Source organism: Betta splendens, chromosome 24 (assembly GCF_900634795.4).
Source record: "Betta splendens chromosome 24, fBetSpl5.4, whole genome shotgun sequence".
In the NCBI taxonomy this organism is placed as follows: Eukaryota; Metazoa; Chordata; class Actinopteri; order Anabantiformes; family Osphronemidae; genus Betta; species Betta splendens.
In genome coordinates this window covers 6,309,938-6,332,312 of record NC_040901.2, presented here as the reverse complement: position 1 = coordinate 6,332,312, position 22,375 = coordinate 6,309,938, and the positions used below count along the sequence as shown (strand labels likewise).

Genomic DNA, 22,375 nt, shown 5'->3' with positions numbered 1-22,375 from the left:
CCCCGGGTTCACTCATTATTATGGAGAGAGTCGCCCACTGTTCAGCAGATGCGCTCGCTGCCGCTCACTGGTGATTACATCCCTTGTTGTACCACTCAAGTGTTTACTATTTATTCAAATCAAACACTGAATCAAGACTAAAGAATAGGATTAGTAATGCAGTCACTTAAAGGCTACATAACACAAGCAACACAAGCAAATAGCTTCGCCTGCACAACTGTTATCAAGAGGATGTTGCTGTTTGGGTATAAACAGTCAGGCTGAAAACCACTTAGGACTGAAATGTGAAGCTGCAGCAAATGTCCAAGGAAACAGAGTGAACCTGAACGCATCACAACTGGCAGAAAGGACAGGAAAGACATGGATGTGGCTTATAGATGAATATAATCTGTCTTATTATCATTAACTTTTTTAATTTCTCTAACTCCTGCTTTAATGTGGACAGAACTCATCGCTCACCTCCCCAGAGGCGGCGACTGCCTCATCCATTGCACTGAAGGGGCCCGTCTGTCACCTTGGAACGTCTCACCGTCTTTGCCGTGGCCTCCCCTCGGTGTCCTTTACGCTGATGAGCCCTGAGCCTCGTCGGCCGACTCACCCGTCTCACCCGTCTCAACCGTCTCACCCATCCAGATAATGGCTTTTCTGTCAGCAGAGTCTCATCATGCTCTGATGCCGGACTACATCACAGCTGAACCACCCTCAACCACCACCATCGCCCTCTTTGTGCTTCTTTTATTTCTCCTATTGACATATTCTATATGTTGAGAGGAGGAAGGTATAAATATTTGTTCTGTTCCTGTATGTGCTCCCTGTTGCATTTTTGAGCCCTTTAGAGTGAATATTCCAGCGTGTCTCTGACAGACACTGAACTTGAGGCCGCTGAAAGGAATTCACCAAACCTCAGACGGACGCAGGTGCTGCACTTCATTCCCCGCATCGATTCATTATTCAGACGTGACCTTTTTTATTTTTATTTTTTTTCCTCTTTAAAAGTGGCCCCGTCGCACATTTTGCCAGCGAGCCAGATTGGTTGACGCCTTCAAAAAAATGCAAGGCGCAATAGACAATTCCGCAAGTGGCACTCTCCATTTCTGCGTTATTGAAGGGGAATAGGATCTACGGTGTGTGTGTGTGTGTGTGTGTGTGTGTGTGTGTGTGTGTGTGTGTGTGTGTGTGTGTGTGTGTGTGTGTGTGTGTGTGTGTCCAGGCTGAACCTTTCATGTGCTCTGCATGGAGGCCTCGCCCCACGTCAGGTGTCACGCGCCGGTCGACCTCCGAGCTCGAGCGGCTCAGCTGGACCTTAAAACCCGTCCCGTCGCCTCGCTCGTGGCCGTCGCACACAAAAGTTGCGTGGCTTTGCACCAGGTGCACGCCCAGGAGCATGTGCAGGCTTCTAAGCACACAACACTTGATCCCTCAAACGCTCCCGCCCCCGGTTCCTATTTCATTTCCCCCAGAGTGCATTTATTTCAGCACGCACATGTTTACTCAGATGAAAGTGATAAAGGGCCATTCCGGAGCTTTTGCTGCATCTAACGCACAACAATGTGTTTTATTAAAGGAGCGGCTGCACCATAGAAACAACCTCCAGTATGTGTTTCATAAATACTAAGTATAAAAAGCGCCTTCTGTTATCAATAAGCTTTTTTCTCTCTGCGGTCATGATGTTTTTTTTAACTCGGCAGACGCCGTAAACCTGCTTCATCCCAGCAGATTGAACCGCGGGGAGGAAGATGGAATTCCATCTACTGAACGTAAACCCATTTTCAATTACACAAAAAACCCCTCAACTAGCGTGTTTGCTCTCTTTCCCCCCGTGCGTGTTTGTGTCCTTGTAAAGGAAAGGGATTGCTCTAAAATGCAATCCGCTGTTTGGACAAATGGGGGGAGAAATTGTTACATCCCGACACGTTCGGCTCAGTGAAAGTCAGACGGGATCGCTCAGTGTTTTACTCCATGTCCTGATGAGGTGAGGGGTGCCGTCCATTCCGATTCCATTCTGAAAAACAGTCTCGCTCCAGTTCCACATGACGCTTTGAGTGCAACAGGGAATTAGTGGCAGATATGGATGAAACAGTAGCTAACGATTTGCTACACACAGAACTAGATAATATAGAATTTGTCAACATGTCTGAGTCAGTTTGCATCAGTGAAGTGAGTAAGCTGCAAAACTGGGCTTGTCAAGTAAACACTCTCTGATGTCAGATGTGAACAACAAGTCATTAATACTAAAATGCATGTTATTATTATTATTTATTATTTATAATCATTTCTCCTGCTCGTATGTATGTTTCACTCTTCCACTTCTTCGGCGGCTTTTCCTCCACTTGCCTGCACGTAAATCTTGAGCTAAGTCTCTTTGCGTTCTTAGATCGTCCGCACTCTAATTGTCTCGTCTGTGCTGTTGGTGCAACGCCGCCCTGCTCTCTCCCATTGCATTGGGTTGAGAGACGTTCAAGGACCCATCCACCCGTAGACGTTGAGGCTTCAAGGAACAAATGTGGAGCCCGTTCCGGTGCGAGGGAACGTAGAGAGTTAAGCGATGGCCAGAGTCGTTAGGGAGAATGACGGTCTGGGTGACATTTTGCAGAATTCCATCCAATAGTTCTGAGGATATTTCAGTCTGGCCCCAAAATGATGGCTGGAGTGAAATAGAGGACAGATTGCCACCAGCACAGCGAAAATAACCCAGACGTCCCTACTTTGCTTTGAAATCACGACTCTTCTATTGAAAACGCGCGGAATATAAATTGGCTGGAAACATAACTGTTCACGCTGTTACACGTCGGTTTCTGCCTTAAGGGAGAGACAGACTACGTGTCAGAATAACAGAAGAAACCGTTCGTTTCGTTTGAACCGCACTGTATTTTTAAAGCCGTCTTTTAGACGATGAGTCACAGACGCGCAGACAGATTATGGGATGGAATCGATCAAACGATCGACGATCTTATTGTTTGGGGGGAAAACGCGCGCGCGCGCCTCACAAGTCTGTCCCTTCGAGCCCCGTGCGACGTCATACTGGGAGCGGCTCCAATTGAAACTTCAAATCCATCTTTTCCCTTTGGTTTCTAATTAGCAGCTAACAGATGATGCGTCCCGGAGACAGAAGGCGCAGCGCGTGGCGCGGTGCACAGCAAAGCCTCTGGTGACTGAGATCCACCCCTTCTGCCACCCACTTCTCATGATTTCCAGATTTTTCAGGTGAGCGATCCCCCCCCTCCCCCCCGCGCGCGCGCGCGCGCAGATCAGGGTCAGGCTGATCTCGGTTAAACTCCTAATAAGCCCCATTTCACGGCATGCGGCCAAGAGATTAGATCTGGCAGGGCGGGCGAGGACCAGTGCTGAGGCTACGGATCTGCAGGCTAAGCTGGGAATTGGACACGGGACACTGGGAATTGGACACGCTTCCGGTGTCCACGCGTCGGCGAGGGCCTCGCCGCGCGTGGACACCGGAAGCGTGACTGCAGGGATCCCCAACTGCGGCACCGCACCGCGGACCGAGCGTTTACGTTTATAGAAAGACGCGCGTCGCCACGTGTTGCTGGACTTTACACCGGCGCCGCGTCGTGCGAGGTGTGATTTTCCGGCTGGAGCTGCGGCGGCGCATGAATCGTATTCCACACGAAGCCAAAGGCGCGTTCTCACCGCCCAGAGCACAGGGGCAGGTGACTTGACATATGGCTTTGAGGGAGCTTAATAGGCTCTGAGCAGAAAACACATTATCCACAGTGGACCAAGTCCACTGAGGGATGATTTCCATTATGAAAGCCTTTAATTCCGCTGATATGAGTAGGAGGGATGGGGGGGTGGAATTTGGAAAAATGCTTCAAGAGCAGAGCAGCGCACTCGCTGCCTGGCTCGCGTCGAGGCGGATGATGTGTTCGAGGCTCGACTACGCCTGACTGGCACCGAAGGGGGAATGTGATTGTGTTCCGTTCCCTGAATACAGCTCTGTGAGTGAATACATTATTCAAATGGCTGACCATCTGACCTGACTGACTTTTGTCTGTCTCTCCGCCTGTTGCTCACTTTCTGCTAAATGCGTGCACTTTACCCTCAGCGCCACTCTTAAAGTCTGCAAATTAATGCATTTGCAAAGTGAGAGTTATTGGGAAAGGATGACATCGGTGTTTTGGCTTCAACATTACAACTATATTAGGATAATTTTAAGGTGATCTTGTTCGCGCTAAACACACACACACACACACACACACACACACACACACACACACACACACACACACACACACACACACACACACACACACAGAGCACGGCAGCACATTAACAGTGAGTGTTTGTTTTTATTCTACTCATCAATAATAACAGATAAACGCTGAGTGGATTTACCATAAACACTAAATTAACACCATCCACCCAGGCAATAAATTGTCGACTCTGTCCCTGAGAAGCATTGCAAACCTTTTTCCCCTCACAATGCACCTGTAATTTATTTACCCAGTTTATTGTTGTGCTCTTCAGCGGAATGAGTCGTGGCCATTTTCACTGCCGTCAAGCTGTATTGTGAACGTCATATTTAAAAAATCGATCTTTTGTGAACGTGCAGCAGCATCCCTATTAACTGTGTGTACATACTACCCCCTAGCGGCCAGGGGGTGTAACTGCAGTCAGGCTAAATTAAATTAAATAATTCAATTGATTGACAGACAGGAAGGCAGAAGAAAATGCATTTCCCGCTATATATACCATAAAATACTCTACAGATCAAAATCACTTCTTTTTAAATCTATTATAAATTCATGTACTCATCACTGAAACTAATTTAAGGGCATCTTACCTGTAATATGAATATGTTGCCCAAAATATATTTCTAACAACCTTTTGACTGACAGTGGTTGTGTGTGTTTAACCAAGTAACTAAAAATGTGCCTCTGCAAACATGACCTGAGGATTATGTTGTTTGTGATCTCTCAAGAGAGGCACATCTCAAAGCCTGTGTATTGTTTGCTTGTGCAACCTGTAGATGTGAAGGGCCCTTATGAGCTGAAACAGATTAGACCCCCCCCCTCCCAATATGTGAGCTCATTTAAGCTCCTCAGCTTTGCATTTCTAAGAAATACTTCAGACCCACTAGACATGGTCCTCAATTGACTTTTCCTTTCTGCTGAAAATGTCTGTGATGCAGGTTCCACTAAAACGCCCATCAGCAGTTGCGGGAGGCTCTTTCCTCTCAAAGTACAAAAGCAAACATTATGCTGGTGGAATATGAGCAGAGGAGGAAACCAAAGAGGTAGGTTTTATGAGGACCTAGAACTTTTTGAGCTATACACAGATACAGTTGCATAAACATATATCAAAACATCACAATATCTAAAAGTGTCACTAGCTTTGATTCACGGGCGGCTGAAGAGGCAAAATGAGACCTGAGAATTTTTTTCTAAGGAAATAATTAGTTTTCTCCTCTTCCTCATATGCTTCTCACCCAGTGTCTCTGTTGTTGCCTAGTAACCAGCCAGGGTGAAAACTCTGTGAACTTGTTTTACAGCTAGGTATAGTGGTGCCAACATCGTCGTCACTATCACCATCATCTCTCTCTCTCTCTCTCTCTCTCTCTCTCTCTCTCTCTCTCTCTCTCTCTCTCTCTCTCTCTCTCTCTCTCTCTGCTTTTGAAGGTTATTGATGACAAGAAGCAAGCGAGGCCCGTTTTGAGACATGTGAGGCTTTTTGAGGCTTTACCTCAGTGCATGGATCCAAGAGTCTCAGTCCAGCAGCAGCACCTGGCTGATGATACAGAAATGAGATTGACATAGTAACTATGAGTAAAGCAGTAAGACACAAGTCCCTTTCTATCATACTCACATTTATAACCACGTGCCACATGCCTGTTTAGGAAACATATACAGACACATTAAAAATGTTGCATGTAGCGATAGTGTCATAGTCTTGTATGCGGTGACACTTTTTTCACCACATACTATAACACTATTTTCAATTACATACTAAAAATAAAGGAGGAAACCAGTTAAGTGCTATAAGTTTATGAACACAATACTAGGCATGCAATTGCAATCAAGTTATTGTGTTTTTTACTATGATGCTTTTTTTACCACACACTATACTATGAAACTTTTTTATCACGTTATACTATTAAACTTTTTTATCACATACGATACTATGATACTTGTTTTAACCATATCCTATATTATGACCTTTTTTAACCATATACTATGCACTTTTTTATTAAATGTGTTTACGTTCTCTTCCTCCTGGTGGAATTAATGCACCAAATCCAGGCAGTAGCGGGTCCTTTACGCTGAGACCCGCAGAGATAAAGATATTCCAATGAAAGAATTCCGCTGTCCACAAGGTTGCGCTAATGCACATGATGCCATTTGCTGGGCAGCAGCGGCAAAATCATTACAGGTGCACAAAGGATGTAGGTCTAATACAAAATTTACATATTGCTGTTTCAATATATACGGACAATGCCAATAAGGACAACAAAGGAATAATAGAGGTTTTTGATTTGCATTTGTCATTTATCTTCATTTATCTTATTTAGATGTGTTAGAAAACGATCTTATTTGGTAGTAATATATGTGATTTATGGATTTGTTTTGTTTTCAACCATAATGAGCCAGTATTTATAGCTATTAAGACAGACTATCGGTAATTGGTTATTTATTAGAGTATCTGCTCAAGAGGTACTAATTTCTTTAATTAACTTTAGATGCACTAACTAAAACGTCCTTGTTTTATTTTTCAGCGTTCAGTTTGTCCTCTACCTAATTGTATTTATACGTGTTTTTTTATTGACCATAAACAATAAGGAATATTTAGGAAACACGGGTCAGGGCATCGTTTATACGCCATCGGGGTCAAAGTTCAGTTCGCCTCTCAAAATGGCGGCTGAACCAACACGGGAGTGGACTGATGAGCAGCTGAAAAGTGATGATTTTTCCAAAAAAGACATTATACAGTTTATTCAGGATAATGCAACCCATTCGGTACGTTCGCCTCATAAATGTCGTCGTGTTTCCAATGTGAATATATGCGGTTGTTGTGTTTGGACTGCAATATGCTGCATTGTTAGCAAAGCGGAGCGACATGAGAAACGCAGCTTTAGCATGTGAGAAGTCAGTGGACCAGAAACAGAGGGAACGTTATGCAGCGTGCACCCAATGCATGTTTATGACAGCTGAAAAAGACGCATTTACGACTTTAAAAAAGTGTCTTGGCTGAAATGTGTCATTGTCGTGAGCACAAAATTCTAACTTTCCTGTTGTAATTGCATCTTTCCTTGCAGTTCCTCAACGAGCACAAGTTGCTGGGAAACATGAAAAACGTTGCAAAAACAGCGAAGAAAGAACAACTGGTCATTGCCTACAATCAGCTGTTTGAGAGCAAAGTAAGTGATGGTTGATTTTCCAGCACAATGTGGTGCTTACTGGTTTGATTGACAGCCGCGTGCAGATGAACAAGTGCTACTGTTTGTTGTGTATCGTTTTGATTGCAGAGTTTTAAAGGCACGGAACCGGTAGAGAACGTGACTGAACAGATAAAAGCTGTGAAAATCGAAGAGAAGCCCCAAGAAGTCAAAGCAGAAGTTGTGGATGAGGTCCGGCTTCAGCATTGTATAGGAACAGGTTTTTTAACTTTATAATATTATACATCACATCTTTATGTCTTCTTTTCTAGGGTCCACCCAAGTACACAAAGTCGGTGCTGAAGAAAGGCGACAAGACCAACTTCCCAAAGAAAGGGGACACTGTGAGCTGTTGGTACACTGGTACCCTGGAAGACGGCACTGTATTTGACACCAATATTCCCACAGGTGTGAATGTTCTACACTTCACTAGCGCTAATTGTGAAGGGCATATAGTAACTTCTCATAGTCTTAAAATGTGTATATGAATACAGATTTTTTAAAACTGCTCTTTCTCTCAGCTGCCAGAAAGAAGAAGCAAGCAAAACCACTGAGCTTCAAAGTTGGCATGGGCAAAGTCATCAAAGGAGTGAGTTGTTTTTTTTCTGCTTTGTGCATGTAAGCTGTTTAGTTTTTCTTTGTATGACACAAGTTATATTTTACTTTCTCAGTGGGACATGGCCCTGCTAACAATGAGCAAGGGTGAAACCGCTCGGTTGGAGATAGAACCAGAGTGGGCCTACGGAAAGAAAGGAGTCCCAGAGTCGAAGTATCCTTTTCTATGCCTGATGAAGTACATGTGTAAAATGATCCTTTTAATTTGATTTTTGTTTAATTTTTTGTACGAAGCTTATTCAGCATTAGCTCCTCCTTAACTTAAGCTCCCCCAGAATTCCTCCGAATGCAAAACTGATTTTTGAAGTTGAACTGGTGTCTGTGGATTAACAAAGATGCTGGTTAGCAAGTATCATTACAAAGAACACCTTGCTGTAAATAAAGTTAGGATATAAGGTTCTTTTCTTTTTCAGTGACACATCAAGACAATGACACCGTTACAATGTTTGGACTAGAATGGGCCTGTCAGTATTGTATAACCCAGTAATTTTGATCTTTGCATGTACAGAGACAAATAAAGCCATATCAGTTCTCCTCTAAATGAGTGGTTTCGTTTTTTTATGCCTATCAAATTGTTGCCATTACTACCAAACAACTTTACACATTTGTAATTTAGTGTAACTAAGCAGGGTTTGTAAAAATCACTTAATACCACACATGCACTTATTCCAAGCCAAACCTTTTATTCTGTACAGGATAACATTTAACTTGGTGAAAAATGATGGGTGGTGGCCTCGTTTCTCCTTTTGGCTAAAAAAGCACTTAGGAGTTAGCGTTGGGTCCCTTCTTCTTTCCAAAAGTGGGCACAACGTTCACAAAGCGTCTGTTGTACTGGATGCGACGCTTGGCACGGCCAGTCTTCTTTTTCTTTTTCTCCTGCTTGTCAACCTGCACAAATGTTTACAGGAAACATTGATTCTTTGATGTTGCAGTCCACACTATCCCAACATTACTCAAATACATACTCATTCAAAAACAAGTCAGTTACATTCCTAGGACAATACAAAGGGTGTACACTTGTCTAAAACCAGGTGACAATGTATCAAGATCTAGTTTTGTTTTTTTTGTTTTTTACCTTGGGTGTCTGTCCCCTGACCTTTCCGGCACGGGCAAGAGATCCGTGGACCTTACCTAATGGGTGGAACAGAAATAATTAGTATACTGCTGAGGAAAACTGAATGTTAAACATATTGCATTAGTGGATTAAAATACTTGTGCAGGGTTGTCTTCAGAAATCTATAAAATAGTTAAAGAGCATATACACTATACAAACTCCAATGTGGTATTACTAAACAGGGTTTGTGACAAACTTTACAAGCGTTTACAGTATGTCTAACTTTGTGTTGGGTGTGGATACTGACCTCCCAGCAGCCTGCCAGCTACCTCCAAGGTGCAGTGCTCGGACACACCACAGGATGCCAGGGAAGCATCATTCTCCAGCGGGCACCCAGAGAGCAGAAGTACCTGATCCTCAACCAGGAGACCCTCTAGAGCCTGGACATGGGCCTGGAACGATAGGAGAAACCTATTCTCGTCAGTTTCCACATTAACGCAATACACTTCAGCCGATTCCATTTTACTACTAATCCCAACATAAACACTTTACCTTGATCTGTCCAACGGTCTCCTCACCGGTCACCTCAAGAGTGTGAGTGTTCTGCGCACGCAAAAACAGCTGCATTTTGATGCTGGGGGAAACGCGAGAGACAAAAGTTCAGTCGTTATGCGGAAACCGCTTAGATAATGTGAAAGCTAACACGGGCATAAAGCCCGCCATGTTTTCCAGACGTCTACTAGATAATTCAACGTTATGTTAACCACAGTTTGTACTATCTTGTGAAGGAGGGGTTGAAAACTAAAGAGAACTGATCGAAAGCAACGTGTCGGGATCTTGAACTCTTTCCGATGACTGGTATGTAGCTAATGCTACGCTAGCTAAACTAGCCACATGGGACACGCGTTTCATAATGTGGGATAAAAACCACATTATATAGCCCGTAACGGCCAAAATGAAGGCTAACCGGTGACAGAAGATGATGCTAGTGCTCGACCCGCTTGCCAGAGTCTGTTAGGTTACCAAGTAATTGAGATATTTTAATAAAACGCACAGGCCTTACCTCGTTTGATGCTAGTCGTCCAACGCTAGGCATAAAAAGGACTGATTCCACGCCCACACTGCGCATGTGCGGATTTACGTAGCAAACGAAGGACTGTGGCCACGCCCGTTGTACCTTAGTCGATATCAGTTATGGGCCATTGCGTCGTAGAACACCAATAATGTGATGCAATTTATTTCAATAATATTAAACAAAGTATTACAAACCTGCGCTTAGTTCTTTTAATTATCCAGCATGAGTTGACCAATTAAGTTTTCATCGTTTGGCTCATTTGGCCCTTATTCAGCAGGAAACACTACGTAGTCAGTCTGCATTAACTAAATGAGCGTCATGTGCTATTTTATACACATATTGACTGAAAATTAGCATAAACTTCTTAAAAATGCTTGAAGTGGTGTCATGTGTCTACAACACCATACAATAAGGAATACTTGAAGACTTAAAATTGGACAGACACTGCAGGATATCATTCTCTTTATTATGAAATCAAGTCAAAATAAAAAACGAGGAAATCTTCATTTCTTTTTGTGGAAACAACCATGAAATATGAAAAATCTTTCAGCTTGGGAAGGAGAAACACAAATCAGTGTTACATTAATGAATGCCACCTTAGTTGCAGTTCTAATCCTAAACACTAAGAAAGAGAACAAACTAAGTCCCATCTAAAATGAAAAAGCCTTCACACAATGAAAAAGTTAATTTTGTCTTCACAATTAACATGCATTAAAAAGAACCCAGAAAAGCAGCCAGTGTTGAGAGATGAATGTAGCAATTTGTTTTCAAAATAACAAGTAAATGGTCGACATGACTGCCAGGGAGGACAGCATGTTCTGTATTCCAACCAATGGCTACAAAGTGTAATTTAACTGATCAGCACACATTAACTCAGAAAAAGAAACATTTGTCTATATTGCAGTCTGTTGCTGGGTCAAAGTAGCCCTGTTCAGAAATCTAGGCAAGTCAAAGAAAGGATGATTTCCTCAGTCTTGATCTTCAGGTTGGGATTTTGTCTATTATGTAGGAGGAGGGGGGTAGTACTGGTTATACTGGGCATATTGGTTGTACTGCCCCCAGGAATTCTGTCCCCATCCGCCGTATTGTTGCTAAAAAAAACAAAAAGGAAAAAAAAAAACAAAAAGGTAAGTTTCTTTCACACCACTGAAATCGCATCTCAAACTAATTTAGCTTTAAAAATTAAAAATTTAGTGTTACCAAGCAATAAACCTTATTTTTGATTTATAATTTAACAACCCAGAATTTGACCTACCTGGTACCAGTTATAGTTGTATGCAGAGTTATTAGCTTGCATGTCTGTCATTGAATTTGCTGCAGCTAGACTGTCGTCCACACGCTGTCTCTTGGCATCAGGTTCTTGAGAGCTGGAGGAAAAAAAATAAAAAAAAAAATAAAAATAAAAATATGATCAAATACAGTATCCTTCATTCCAAGTTCAGGGTATGCCCACCTTTAAAATTCAACATACATTATACATGCCATACATTTGTGATGCAGTCAATACTTGCAGAAGCATTAAGTACATATTAAACATTTTCGGCAGGTTACTCTGAATAAAACATTTTGAAATTGGTGTTACCCAGTGCCTGTCCCGCTACGCACCTGTCATATCCATTCTCAGCCTTCCTCTTTGAGGACTCAATTTCTTTCTGTAGTTTCTGTTGTTCTTCATGTGCAGCCACAAGCCTAAGAGATTGTAAAAAATATAATTCAATACAACACATGGTAAAAATATTTATTATAGAGTCTTTCTATGGAAAAAAAAACCCTTACACATTGATGTCACTGCCAAAGTCCTCAAGGAATTCCACCTTTCGCTGCGAGAAAAGGAGCCGGGACTCCACAGGCATTGGGCTCATCAAGGCTCGATCAAAACAAGCCAAGATCTCCGCCTCGTTCTGTGTCACATCCCCACTGTATTCCAGCTCAAGCAAGTTCAGATAAAGTTTTGAACTTGTCTGTAAAAATCACAGTAATAATGTATTTGTGTATTTTATTTTTATTTTACACATCGGCAGTGAGCTCTATTGCCTAAAGATAAATTTCTCAGTTCAAGTCTCACCTGGTCCTTTTCAATAGCATCCAGCAGCACCTTCTTGGCCTTGCTAAGACTTTTTTGCACTTTCATCAGCTGCCTTGCCAGCTTCACAGCATAGAACGATGTGTCAGTAGCACTGCTCGCACACTCCATTGCCTCCCTTAACAATGCCTCTGCTTCCTCCAAGTTACCAAGGCGACGTTCCATGCCGACTCTCCGAAGGCGCACCATGGCTAGACCTGGGATAACCACTTCCAGAGACTTCAGGATTCTACGAGCCTCTTCAATGTCACCTGGACAAAGACAAACAGAATACTGTCAAAAGGACAAACTTTGCAATAAAAGGTAAGTATTTAGTTCCTCTTGCTCATTTGTTTAATTTGCATGTTTTAATAAAGTGTCAATCACCTTGCTGCTCCTCAAAGGCTGCCCACAGTAGGTGAATGGTTGGTTTCTTGGGTAAATGGATGGTGCACGCCTTCCTGTAGATATGCCTCACACCTTCAGTACTGTAGCCCTCTAGATATTTTGCATACTTCAGAGTGAAAGAGAGAAAGCAAGTCGGAAGAAATGCAGGAGAGGACAGAGATAAAGGAGAGAGGAAAGAGAAATGAAAAAGACAGTACATTTTAAATCCAAAGTCTTTCGAGGCGACACAAGCAGTGAATTCTTCATTGACAAGATCGTTTTTAGAAATTTTCTGTGTAAACCCATCAGCACCTTCATGGAACCAATTAGATAAGTTTCTGTAAGGTAGTGGGAGACGAAGAAGATGCAACGTAGTAGTTGGCAAATGCTGCAGTCAAATCTTGTGTGGCAAGCTGGCCATCTCCTAATACAACAGATACAGTCACATATCAACGTTACACGCAAAGAGAGTGCAGGACGATTTACTGTGGCGATGTGATATCATCGTTGATGGGGGGAAGTGCAGGGAAGTAGCAGGAGTGCGAGAGCGGTCAGCGGTCACATTACCTTTATCCAGAATTCTTCGTAGAGAGCACAGGCGATGAGGCATCTTTCAAAGAGAACGACCACACGCTCAGGAGTCCCGTTTTCGATCTCAAAGTCCAGGTATTCCTTCCAGTTGTTCAGCTGGGTCTTCTCCAAGGCTTTGGTGTGGAAGTATGGTCGCTTAATCTAAAAGACATACAATAATGTTTATTTAAGAGTGTCTGTGTATATGAAAAGGAACAGTAAACAATCACCATTGCCATAGATACAAAATACATACCCCTTCTTCAAAGGTCCAGCGCTTGCTGACTTCATGCTCATTGTGGTTGAAGACTTCCTGGCGAGCCTCGATCACTTTGTGGCGCATGTTCTCAATCTCAGTCACTCTCTAAATAAGAACACAAAACAAACATGATCAACACATTTGTTTGCATTATCATATCACATTCTCCACTTGATGGAAAAACTGCTGGACCTGCAGCCAAGGATTTACATCACCATGGGCTTGGCAGAGACAAGCAGCATGTAGAGGGGGAGGCATGTATACACACTGCTTATCAGCCTCTGGGTGCAGGTGCCTCAGGCGATCCTTTAAGTTTTAGGGCAAGTCCCTGACTGGATGCCAACTTGAATCCCACATGGTATTCAGTGGCTTAGCTGCTGACATAAAGACACTTTTCTTTAAACCTGAACGAATCTTTTGATTCCATTTTATCGAGAACAGGTTCCAGATAAACCCTGCAAACAGTAATTACGTCCCTGCTATAAGAAGTGAGTTGTATTTATACCTTAGCCGGATCTGCAAGATCCTCGGTACCAGGTGGCAACTCCTCCTGAACAGCAGGCGTCTCGTCATTGTCCCCAACCATCGCCGATAGACTGGCTTTGGAGAGCTCCACCCTCAGCTGAACGAACTCCTCCTCTGACAAGAAGTGTTTGGGGTGGTTGCCCTGTACATGGTCCTTGAACCTGCACAGACATAAAGTTATTTCCCCACCTAGAGAACACCAATGTACATCAGCAATCAAAGTCATTTAAAGACTGATTTTATTCCATACCTCTGGAAGTGCTGTGAATAAAGCTGGGTTGGGATGCCCAAGATGCGGTCATAGACTGCCGTGACATTAGCCAGCTTCTGCTGTTCTGTCTCCCAGTTAATGAAGGACTCCCACAGACGATCCGAGCGAAAATCTGTGCCTGCTGCAAGTACTGCATGTTCATAGGTACTAAATGTAGAAAAGAAAAAGCTTGTTTTTTTTATGCAATTACATGTCAACTGATTAATACAGACTGTTGAGTAAATTAAAGGAATTTAGACATCAACTTGACCAAATACTGATCTTTGGTTAAATTATAACCGAGTATAGAGTATAAATCTTGCACTCACGCTCGAATGCGTCCTTCAGTCTCTGGGTCGGTATTGTCAGAGTTCTCTTTGATGAAGGTCAGGTAGTGCAGCCACAGGTCAACACTCAGAGGAATAGCCTGCAATCCTCTTCTGTAGACCTTGGGAGCAAAGCAAGCAAGAAAGCATGTCAACAACCATTTACCACAATCACGAGTATTTGTTACTCTATATTAAAAAACATCTGTAAGCAGCATCTAATCAACATAGCATTTCAGACTTACACATCTCACATCTTTAGAAAACATCTGCTAAAGCTGTAATCTAGGGGAGGTAGGTCCAAATTATATTACCTCTTCTGCAACTTGTATATGGCCATGTTTTTTCTCAATGTCTGCATACTTCTTCCAGTAGCCATAACAGTAGGGATAATGTAAGAAGAAAACATCAAATGCTTGTCTCACAGATGTAAGGACATTCTGAAAAGCAGAAAAGAGAAACACATTGGTTTTACATTACTCTGTTCAATTTTAGGATTCAAACAAATTAGGCATATTTCAAAAATGCATGTCCGCCCTTACCTCTTGCTCCACATACTGCAGCAGGTAGACCCAGCCATTAAAATCTTCTGGGTTGTCTTCACAGACTTTAAAAAGTCTTTCAAACTCACTGGGCACTTCTGGCTCCAGAGAAACAGGTTCTTGAGCGATCTCTTTGGATGGGTCTTCAAGCTCCATGCCATCCTCTGCCATCTGTGTCACCCCATCTAGAGAAATGAACAGGAAAATACTTGTTACGAATCTGTATGGTTGCTGCCTTTTCCAGGGCCAAAATGAACTTATCAACTGAATCGGTAGCCAATCATGAGCCACCCTAAACATTATAAATTTCCACTTATTTGGCATGAGTTAACAATTCCTCTAAAGGATAATTCATGTTTACATAAAGGGTGACAAAAACCTGGACACTGTGATTACCTTGAGTGCTATCATATATATTAGCCTCTGGGTCTGCACCATGTTCAGACGCTGGCTCTGTATTCTCTTCTGATGGCTCTTCTGCGGGCTGAGGTGGAGGTGGTGGCGGCGGCGGAGGTGGAGGGTGCTCTTCTTGGAAGAGCTGGGCAGTGGCAAGCTGACACTGCTCAACTGCCTTCTCCACAGACCCCAGTTCTGTGGAATTCATCTGCTGATCTGGTTGCTGCTGCCCAGGAACATCCTGGGATGCATCAGACTCCCCGGGCAAGATGTTAGCGAACGGCTCTGGAGCCACTTGGTCTAGTGACCACTCTGCAGGTTGACCAGAAGCTGGAAGGTACGGAAGAAAGGCATCCCCATTGCTCTCCATGGCAGGGGACTCAGTGTTCAGCATTCCAGTAACAGTAGCTTCTGAAGGGTGAAGGTCTGTTAAAAAGAACATCAAATTGATGGTGTTTAAAGTGGAATAACTTTAGAAATAATCCTGTGTATCAATATGTATCACCTGGTTTTAACTTACAGCAACGAAAAGTGAAGTATCAACACCTCAAAGAGCAAATTTTGGAAATTTTGTAAAAAAAAATTAAAATTAGTCTGGTAAATTTATTTCACCATTTAATAAAATTGCCGAACTTTAGCTACAAATGTTAAGTCGCAATTATAGTTTTTACAGGCCAACAACATTTCTAACTAATCGATCGACTGAGTAAAAGTGCAACGATTCACTTCCTTGTTCGGGTGCCAGCATTAGCTCAATATCCAACTTAGCTAAAGTTACTGAAAATAGCGTATACACGTGACCATTAGCGTTAAAAGCCGCCGAGCTTAACAGCTTCTTACTCCTTTAAAAGCAAAGGCCGATTAAGCGCTACCTCACTAATGATTAATGTTTGCAAGTTAGCTTTGGCCTTCTTCGGTGCCCGAGGCCATGCGGCGCCAAGAAGGTTGTTTGCACGGCTAAAGTTCAACCTGAAGTTGGGCCTCGGCCCATTCTATTTCCTGGGTATTGTGCAACTAAAAAGGCTTCGACGCTAGCTTGACATCGTCGCATATGAACATAAAACGCTCAACTATAAGCGTCCATCTTGAATTTTCGGTTCGGCGCGGACGTACATTGTAATTTAATAAAGTGAAATCCAATGTTAGAAAATATAAAATCCTCGTCGCCTTACATATTAAAAAACGCAACGAGCTAGGTACAGGCCTCCGTCTCCAGTAAATAGTCGGTCCCAGCAGATCCACCATGTTAGCTAGCTAGCACCGACACCAGCTAGCGACACCATCGCTAGCTGCTACGCTTGTTAGCAGGATGTCGAATTTCCACATTTCTACTCGCACTGTAAAAAATTGTGACTAATTTTACATTCTTTGCGATCTTACCACTGTCTTCCATCAAACACGACCGCTCTTGTAAACTTGTGTGCAGCTTCCGAAGTCACTTTATCTACCTCACAACAGCCAGGCGCGCATCGACTATCATTCTCGACAACTTAGAGGAAGTAAAGAGACCGCGTAGGCGCATGCGCAGGACAATAAAACCGTCCCCACCTTTTTTTTAAACAACCGCCTAAAGACCAATGCTAGATGAACGCGTGTGGAAGCTGAAATCAGTATTTTTTACATGGAAATTGCAGTGATCCGTTTTAGAGAAGTAAATAAAGACGCCTGGTATGCACATTACATTTAACTGAGCTTATACTGATGTATAAACTGTAACCTAAATAAGTAATATATAAAAAACAGTTCAACAGTTTTTACTTTTATGTATGTGTTTTGTTGTTAATACTACATTTCTATAACTTAACTCAGCGTTTAATTTGGGTAATTTATTTTAAAAAATTGTGTTAAATAACTAATATGAGTATGATAATATATTATTTCTTTTACTTTGAAATTACTAGGCTTATTACCAGAATTTTACATATTTAGGATGAGGTAATAAGAATACACAATGTGTATTCATCTATTTTGAAATGAAAGCTGCACTTTGTTTAACTACACTTACAGTTATAATCCAGGGTACAAAACGCAGACAGGAAGGTTATTGTACATCGCACAATCTCCGGTAAATATTTGAACGGGGTGAAGTTTAAAGATCTTGACCTACACTGTTGAAAGGCCTGTGTCAGGAAATTAGTACTCTTTAAAACGAATGTTCTGCTACAGAACATTAGTACATTATTTGCTTTAGGTGTTTGGTAATTATAGTGTGGGTAATATTAAGTCAATGTGTTTTTAGTCCGTGTTAATAGGCAGGTGTTCAGTACAAATAGCTCTCGCCCATGAAGTCCTGCTGTTCCGGCCGCCCTGCTCAGCATCCACGTCACAGACTAATCATAGTGGAACCGCTTTGAATGAATGACAAGATATGTCGGGAAAAAGCCCCTCTTGAGGTCATCTACCTGCTAAAGCTTTGGATCCCTTTCATGTGAACCGGCCCACGCGTAATTCTTGTGACGGACTTTACATTTAGGGGTGATTAAATGCAGAACTTAACCTTAAATGGCGTCAACAGTGACTGTGGGGAACGCTTACGAACCGGTCTGCTGCTCTGATCAGTTTTTTTATAAGGCGCGCATGCGAAATGGCGCATAGTGCCTTCAGGGACAGTCGGAAATGCTACACTTTCAGTAAAATGTTCCTTAGATCCTTACTGTGATTATTTTTAATAAATTATATGTTACCAATATGATCTAGTGTTCAACGTATTTGGATTTTGTATATTTGGAATATATATGGATATATTTAAAAACATAGCTAAGTCTATTCTTACTCTTATTTTGTTATTAATTACCTATTTACAATCCAGCTGTAGCTTGAGAGCTTATAGCTTTCAGTTGAAGAAATGTGTAGGTTCAGACCTCGTCATATTACTGCTACAACTCTGTGGAGCTTATGATGATATTTATTTCTATAAATTTTCATTGGGACATAATGGTTTAGAAGTGTGTATTACTTCTACATGATTTTTTGACCTAACCAACTTCATCAACTTTAGCAGAAAAACTTGTGTGCAAAACATGGTGTTATGTATATTTCATGTCTGTAGGTCAGTTAGTGACGATTTTTTTATGATTTTAAAAGTCAACAAAGATAATTGTAGTTACTGTGTCTACAGGGGTCCTAGGTATGTTGTTCTGTATGTCTTCAGGGGCCCATTTTTGAGTGTGGGCTAAATAGTACATGTCATTATTAAGAAACATTATATATAAAAAGAAAAACATAGATAAGATAAAGCACCATACGGTAATAAAAGTACGGGGATGGGGGATTATTCAAAGGAATACAGTATACCGTGAAGCCCCTCTAAATGTTATTTTGTGTTTTATGCTTTCGCATTTCAGACCTCGTGGGGAGCCCCTGAACGCAGCACCAGTGTGTGTGAGCGCTGTAGAGGAAGTGGCGGCTGATCTGGGTCCGCACCTTTTCCGGTAACACAGCACCGCCACCGCTGTGACTGAACGGCTGGAGAGAGAGGGAGGAAGAGAGACGGAGAGCGGCAAGAGCGGGGAGAAACGGCCCGGGGAGACTGGGGGATGATAGCCGCACACGTAGGTATTTACCCCCGTGTCCGCGTCGCGTGTTTCCGCGTGGCTCCTTCCGTGCGCGGAGGGAATATTTTTCGGATCTAAACTTGTCCTCTGTTCTAACACCCCTCCCTTCTCCGGACCGCTCTTGTGTCACAGGGGGAAGAGAAGAAAGTCGGGTGAATCAATGACCTTTTGAGGGCTCTTCCTCTGGATGTCCCGTCGCAGAACCGGAGCGGAGCGGGCGCATTTCGGCGTGTTCTGATCGGAAAAACGCCGCGCGGCGAAACCCATCGACTGCAACTGGCTGAGGGCAAGTGTGGACAGCCGGTAGCCAAGGAGGAAGTGGGAACCCCGGGCTTGGACAGGGCCTGATTCGTGTAGTAGGCTTTTGTTTCATAATAATATATACATTTTTAAAAGCTGCAGCTGTTCCACCTCCTCTGGGGCCGAGCGGATTTTAAAGGCGAAAGAGAACTTGAGATGTGGATTTTTGAAGGAAGTCGGCGCTTAACGGCTAATTTCAAATAAGGGGATGTAATTTTTTCTTCATACATCGGAGGGCAGTGGATCATGAAAATACATCCCCACCCAATTCTGCGAGAGCTCCACATGTAATTGCTCCCAGCGAATGATCCAAATCTCCAGCTCAGGTCAGATCCTCACAGTCCAGTTAATCGTACGCCTCTGCTCGTTCTTTTGAATATTGACTCTGCTGTCACTCCACCTACTGTCACGTGGAGGGCCCTCAACACTGAAACTTTCCTTTCCTCTCCTTTTGAGATAAAACTTTCCCATTTCTCTTCCCACAAAGTATTTATGCACATCAAACAAAATGGGGAAAATGCTCTCAAAGATCTTTGGCAACAAAGAAATGAGAATATTGATGCTTGGACTTGATGCTGCTGGTAAAACGACCATCTTGTACAAGCTGAAGCTGGGACAGTCGGTCACCACCATCCCCACGGTCGGATTCAACGTGGAGACCGTCACCTATAAGAATGTGAAGTTCAACGTGTGGGACGTGGGAGGGCAGGACAAGATCAGGCCGCTCTGGAGACATTACTACACGGGCACCCAGGGCCTCATTTTCGTGGTGGACTGTGCCGACAGAGACAGGATCGACGAAGCGAGGCAGGAGCTCCACCGGATCATCAACGACCGGGAGATGAGGGACGCCATCATCCTGATCTTCGCCAACAAACAGGACCTCCCCGATGCCATGAAACCCCACGAGATCCAGGAGAAGCTGGGCCTGACCCGGATCAGGGATAGGAATTGGTACGTTCAGCCCTCATGTGCGACCACGGGGGATGGACTATATGAGGGCCTGACCTGGCTTACCTCAAATTACAAATCTTAATAATGTTCCTCCCCCTCACCAGCCTGGACACTTAGAGGCAAAAAAAGTAGCTGAGAATAAAAAAGGTTAGTTAAAAATAAAAGCTCGTTCTGAAGCAATTAATACCACAACCTCTCTGCTATGTATTAAAGAGAGTAGCAATTATATTTTGTTTAATTTTTTGTTTTGGTAATGATAAATTCACAGTAATCTCAGATTTCATTTAAACAAGAAGCAACTCTTTATGATTTTCTGATTTATTTCTTTGTTCTTTGCTTCACTTCCTGTATAATCAGTACTGTTTAAGTATACAATACACTTTTACCGCTTTCTTGCGAGTTCCTACTTTTTTTGTTCTTTTCTATAACGTCTTTGAAGGGATATTGTGGGACACTTGTAGTTTTTGCCCCCGACTCCGCTCACGTTCAGTATTGTCATGACCCAGCTACATATCCAAAGGATGGGACGAGTCGGGAAGCCATCGCCGAGCATCAGCATATCACTTTTATGGTTCAAACTGCCTTTGTAACTTGTAAGAATGTGTATTATGGTTATGTTGGGACAGAAAAAAAATCATTTTCATAACTGATTGTACTGGAATGAATGCGGAAGTGTGTCAGTACTTATTTCCTGTGCAGTGATTACATCCATAATGTCTGCTATTTCTATGAAAGACACTATGTGGACCCTGGATACTCACACTGTGATATGGATATATATTTTTGTTGTTTCAAGGTCTGAATCTGTTACCACCAATAATATCGTTGCTATTATTTTTATTATTGTAATTAGAGCTTTTTTTTTTCCTCCCAGAGCTTCCGTTACTGTTGAGTATTTGTATTTTCAGCCGCCTTAGCTGGGGTTAAAGGCTCCCAGTTTAGGTACTCATGACCGCTGAATATGCACTTTGGGAGGGGGACTTACAGATTAGCTGGATGTGCACATTCTGCTTCTCTGTGTCTGACTTTTGGACCCCAGCGAGTGTTTACGGATCCCCAACCCCCGACCATCTGAAGTATCGGTGCTACAGCAACTGCAGCTCTCCTCCTCCTTTCTTTTTTTAACTCGTCATCACCTGTCTGTATGCTAAAGGTCCTTCAGACAGACCAGCTTTGTGCTAACAGTTAATACACACTGTTCTGTTTTATTTTTGTTCCCTTTTTTTGGCCTATGCTGATGGAAATAATAAAAAAATATATCCAGATCAGTACGGAAGTGATGCCTTTTCAGTAAGCAGCTGCAGCCGTTACAATAAAGGAAAAGTGCTTTTTTTTCTGTTACTAAGTTAGAAAGTTGAGTTCAGAGAAGAGGAAGTGAGAGTTTAGGGCGTGATAATGGTTGAAAGAGGGACTAGAAAGAACTGTGAAGTGAGTCTCAGCTTATTTCCTTTCTGCCCCTGCATGTGTGAGTCACTGGCTGTGAATAAATGATGAGATCTCTCGTTTCGGGGGAGTGATTGTCAGGTAAACCGTGCTCCGGCAAAGCTCTTTGAGTATCACTGTCCGTCAGAGTCCGGCTGACACCACAAAGGGCATGCGGTGAAGTTGAAACAACCCCTCCGGGGGAACTTTATATTTGTCTAATTGCAGACAAAGGCCCTCGGATTGTTACTGAATCAGGAAATGACTGTTCTCACAAACCAAGATTTGCGTTGACATCACATTTGAGTGCATGATTAATACCTTTTACTGCTGAGTCTCTGTCCATACGCAGATGGTTTTGAGTTGCCGGGCTACGGACAGGCCCAGTGTCTTACCTCATTCTTGTGTAACTACAGAGGTTAGGGTGACAAGGAAACAAGGCCTCAGCCAGTCTGACATTTAGCCCAGAGCTTCAGCGTTACCCTGAGGCTCAGGCCAGCGTTTCGCTCTACATCACTCGTGTTCGAGACGTTCTCCTGAGCCGGCTGCACGCGTTACCGAGGCCCTTCAGAGTAACCCGCCTGTGTGAAATCACACGTCCAAGGAGGAGGGTGCGAACTGTGGCCAGTGATGTCACCGGGCGCGAAGGAAAGCGCATGCAACCCGTTGTCATGGAAACCCGCAGCCTGGGAGT

At 43.0% G+C, this 22,375-nt stretch overlaps 4 protein-coding genes and 1 long non-coding RNA gene across 7 annotated transcripts; 3 read left to right on the top strand and 2 right to left on the bottom strand.

Annotated features, from left to right (window-relative positions):
- The first annotated feature begins 2,169 nt into the window (after positions 1-2,169).
- Positions 2,170-6,391, top strand: LOC114849734 (uncharacterized). 2 transcript variants are annotated; one of them, XR_008693849.1, is made up of 3 exons: positions 2,170-3,204; positions 5,150-5,254; positions 5,637-6,391. It is a non-coding gene; the product is annotated as an uncharacterized LOC114849734 (long non-coding RNA). The 2 variants fall into 2 exon arrangements; XR_003784673.3 differs by lacking the exon at positions 2,170-3,204 and adding an exon at positions 3,239-3,956.
- Positions 6,392-6,817: 426 nt separating this feature from the next.
- On the top strand, positions 6,818-8,546 carry fkbp3 (FKBP prolyl isomerase 3). Its single transcript, XM_029141133.1, has 7 exons — positions 6,818-6,971; positions 7,271-7,372; positions 7,481-7,582; positions 7,663-7,798; positions 7,912-7,979; positions 8,062-8,159; positions 8,281-8,546. The coding sequence occupies exons 1-7, from the start codon at positions 6,867-6,869 to the stop codon at positions 8,333-8,335; spliced, it is 666 nt and encodes a 221-aa protein (XP_028996966.1). The 5' UTR covers positions 6,818-6,866; the 3' UTR covers positions 8,336-8,546.
- Positions 8,547-8,667: 121 nt separating this feature from the next.
- On the bottom strand, positions 8,668-10,246 carry faua (FAU ubiquitin like and ribosomal protein S30 fusion a). Its single transcript, XM_029141134.3, has 5 exons — positions 10,123-10,246; positions 9,612-9,693; positions 9,367-9,511; positions 9,081-9,136; positions 8,668-8,893 (listed from the first exon to the last, which is right to left on the bottom strand). Exons 2-5 carry the CDS (start codon positions 9,684-9,686, stop codon positions 8,768-8,770), a joined length of 402 nt encoding a protein of 133 aa, XP_028996967.1. The 5' UTR covers positions 9,687-9,693; positions 10,123-10,246; the 3' UTR covers positions 8,668-8,767.
- A 333-nt stretch (positions 10,247-10,579) lies between these two features.
- prpf39 (PRP39 pre-mRNA processing factor 39 homolog (yeast)) lies at positions 10,580-16,990 on the bottom strand. The gene is made up of 15 exons (XM_029141131.3): positions 16,832-16,990; positions 15,452-15,877; positions 15,056-15,240; positions 14,828-14,953; positions 14,517-14,635; positions 14,188-14,355; positions 13,918-14,098; positions 13,410-13,517; positions 13,151-13,315; positions 12,584-12,710; positions 12,200-12,468; positions 11,911-12,095; positions 11,740-11,823; positions 11,390-11,501; positions 10,580-11,225 (listed from the first exon to the last, which is right to left on the bottom strand). Exons 1-15 carry the CDS (start codon positions 16,842-16,844, stop codon positions 11,136-11,138), a joined length of 2,358 nt encoding a protein of 785 aa, XP_028996964.1. The 5' UTR covers positions 16,845-16,990; the 3' UTR covers positions 10,580-11,135.
- A 1,854-nt stretch (positions 16,991-18,844) lies between these two features.
- Positions 18,845-21,527, top strand: arf6a (ADP-ribosylation factor 6a). Of its 2 annotated transcripts, none has more exons than XM_029141545.3 (2): positions 18,845-19,002; positions 19,138-21,527. In XM_029141545.3, the coding sequence occupies exon 2, from the start codon at positions 19,814-19,816 to the stop codon at positions 20,339-20,341; it is 528 nt and encodes a 175-aa protein (XP_028997378.1). In that variant the 5' UTR covers positions 18,845-19,002; positions 19,138-19,813; the 3' UTR covers positions 20,342-21,527. The 2 variants fall into 2 exon arrangements, with proteins under 2 accessions (XP_028997378.1, XP_028997377.1); XM_029141544.3 differs by having other exon boundaries at positions 18,848-19,006.
- The last annotated feature ends 848 nt before the right edge of the window (positions 21,528-22,375 follow it).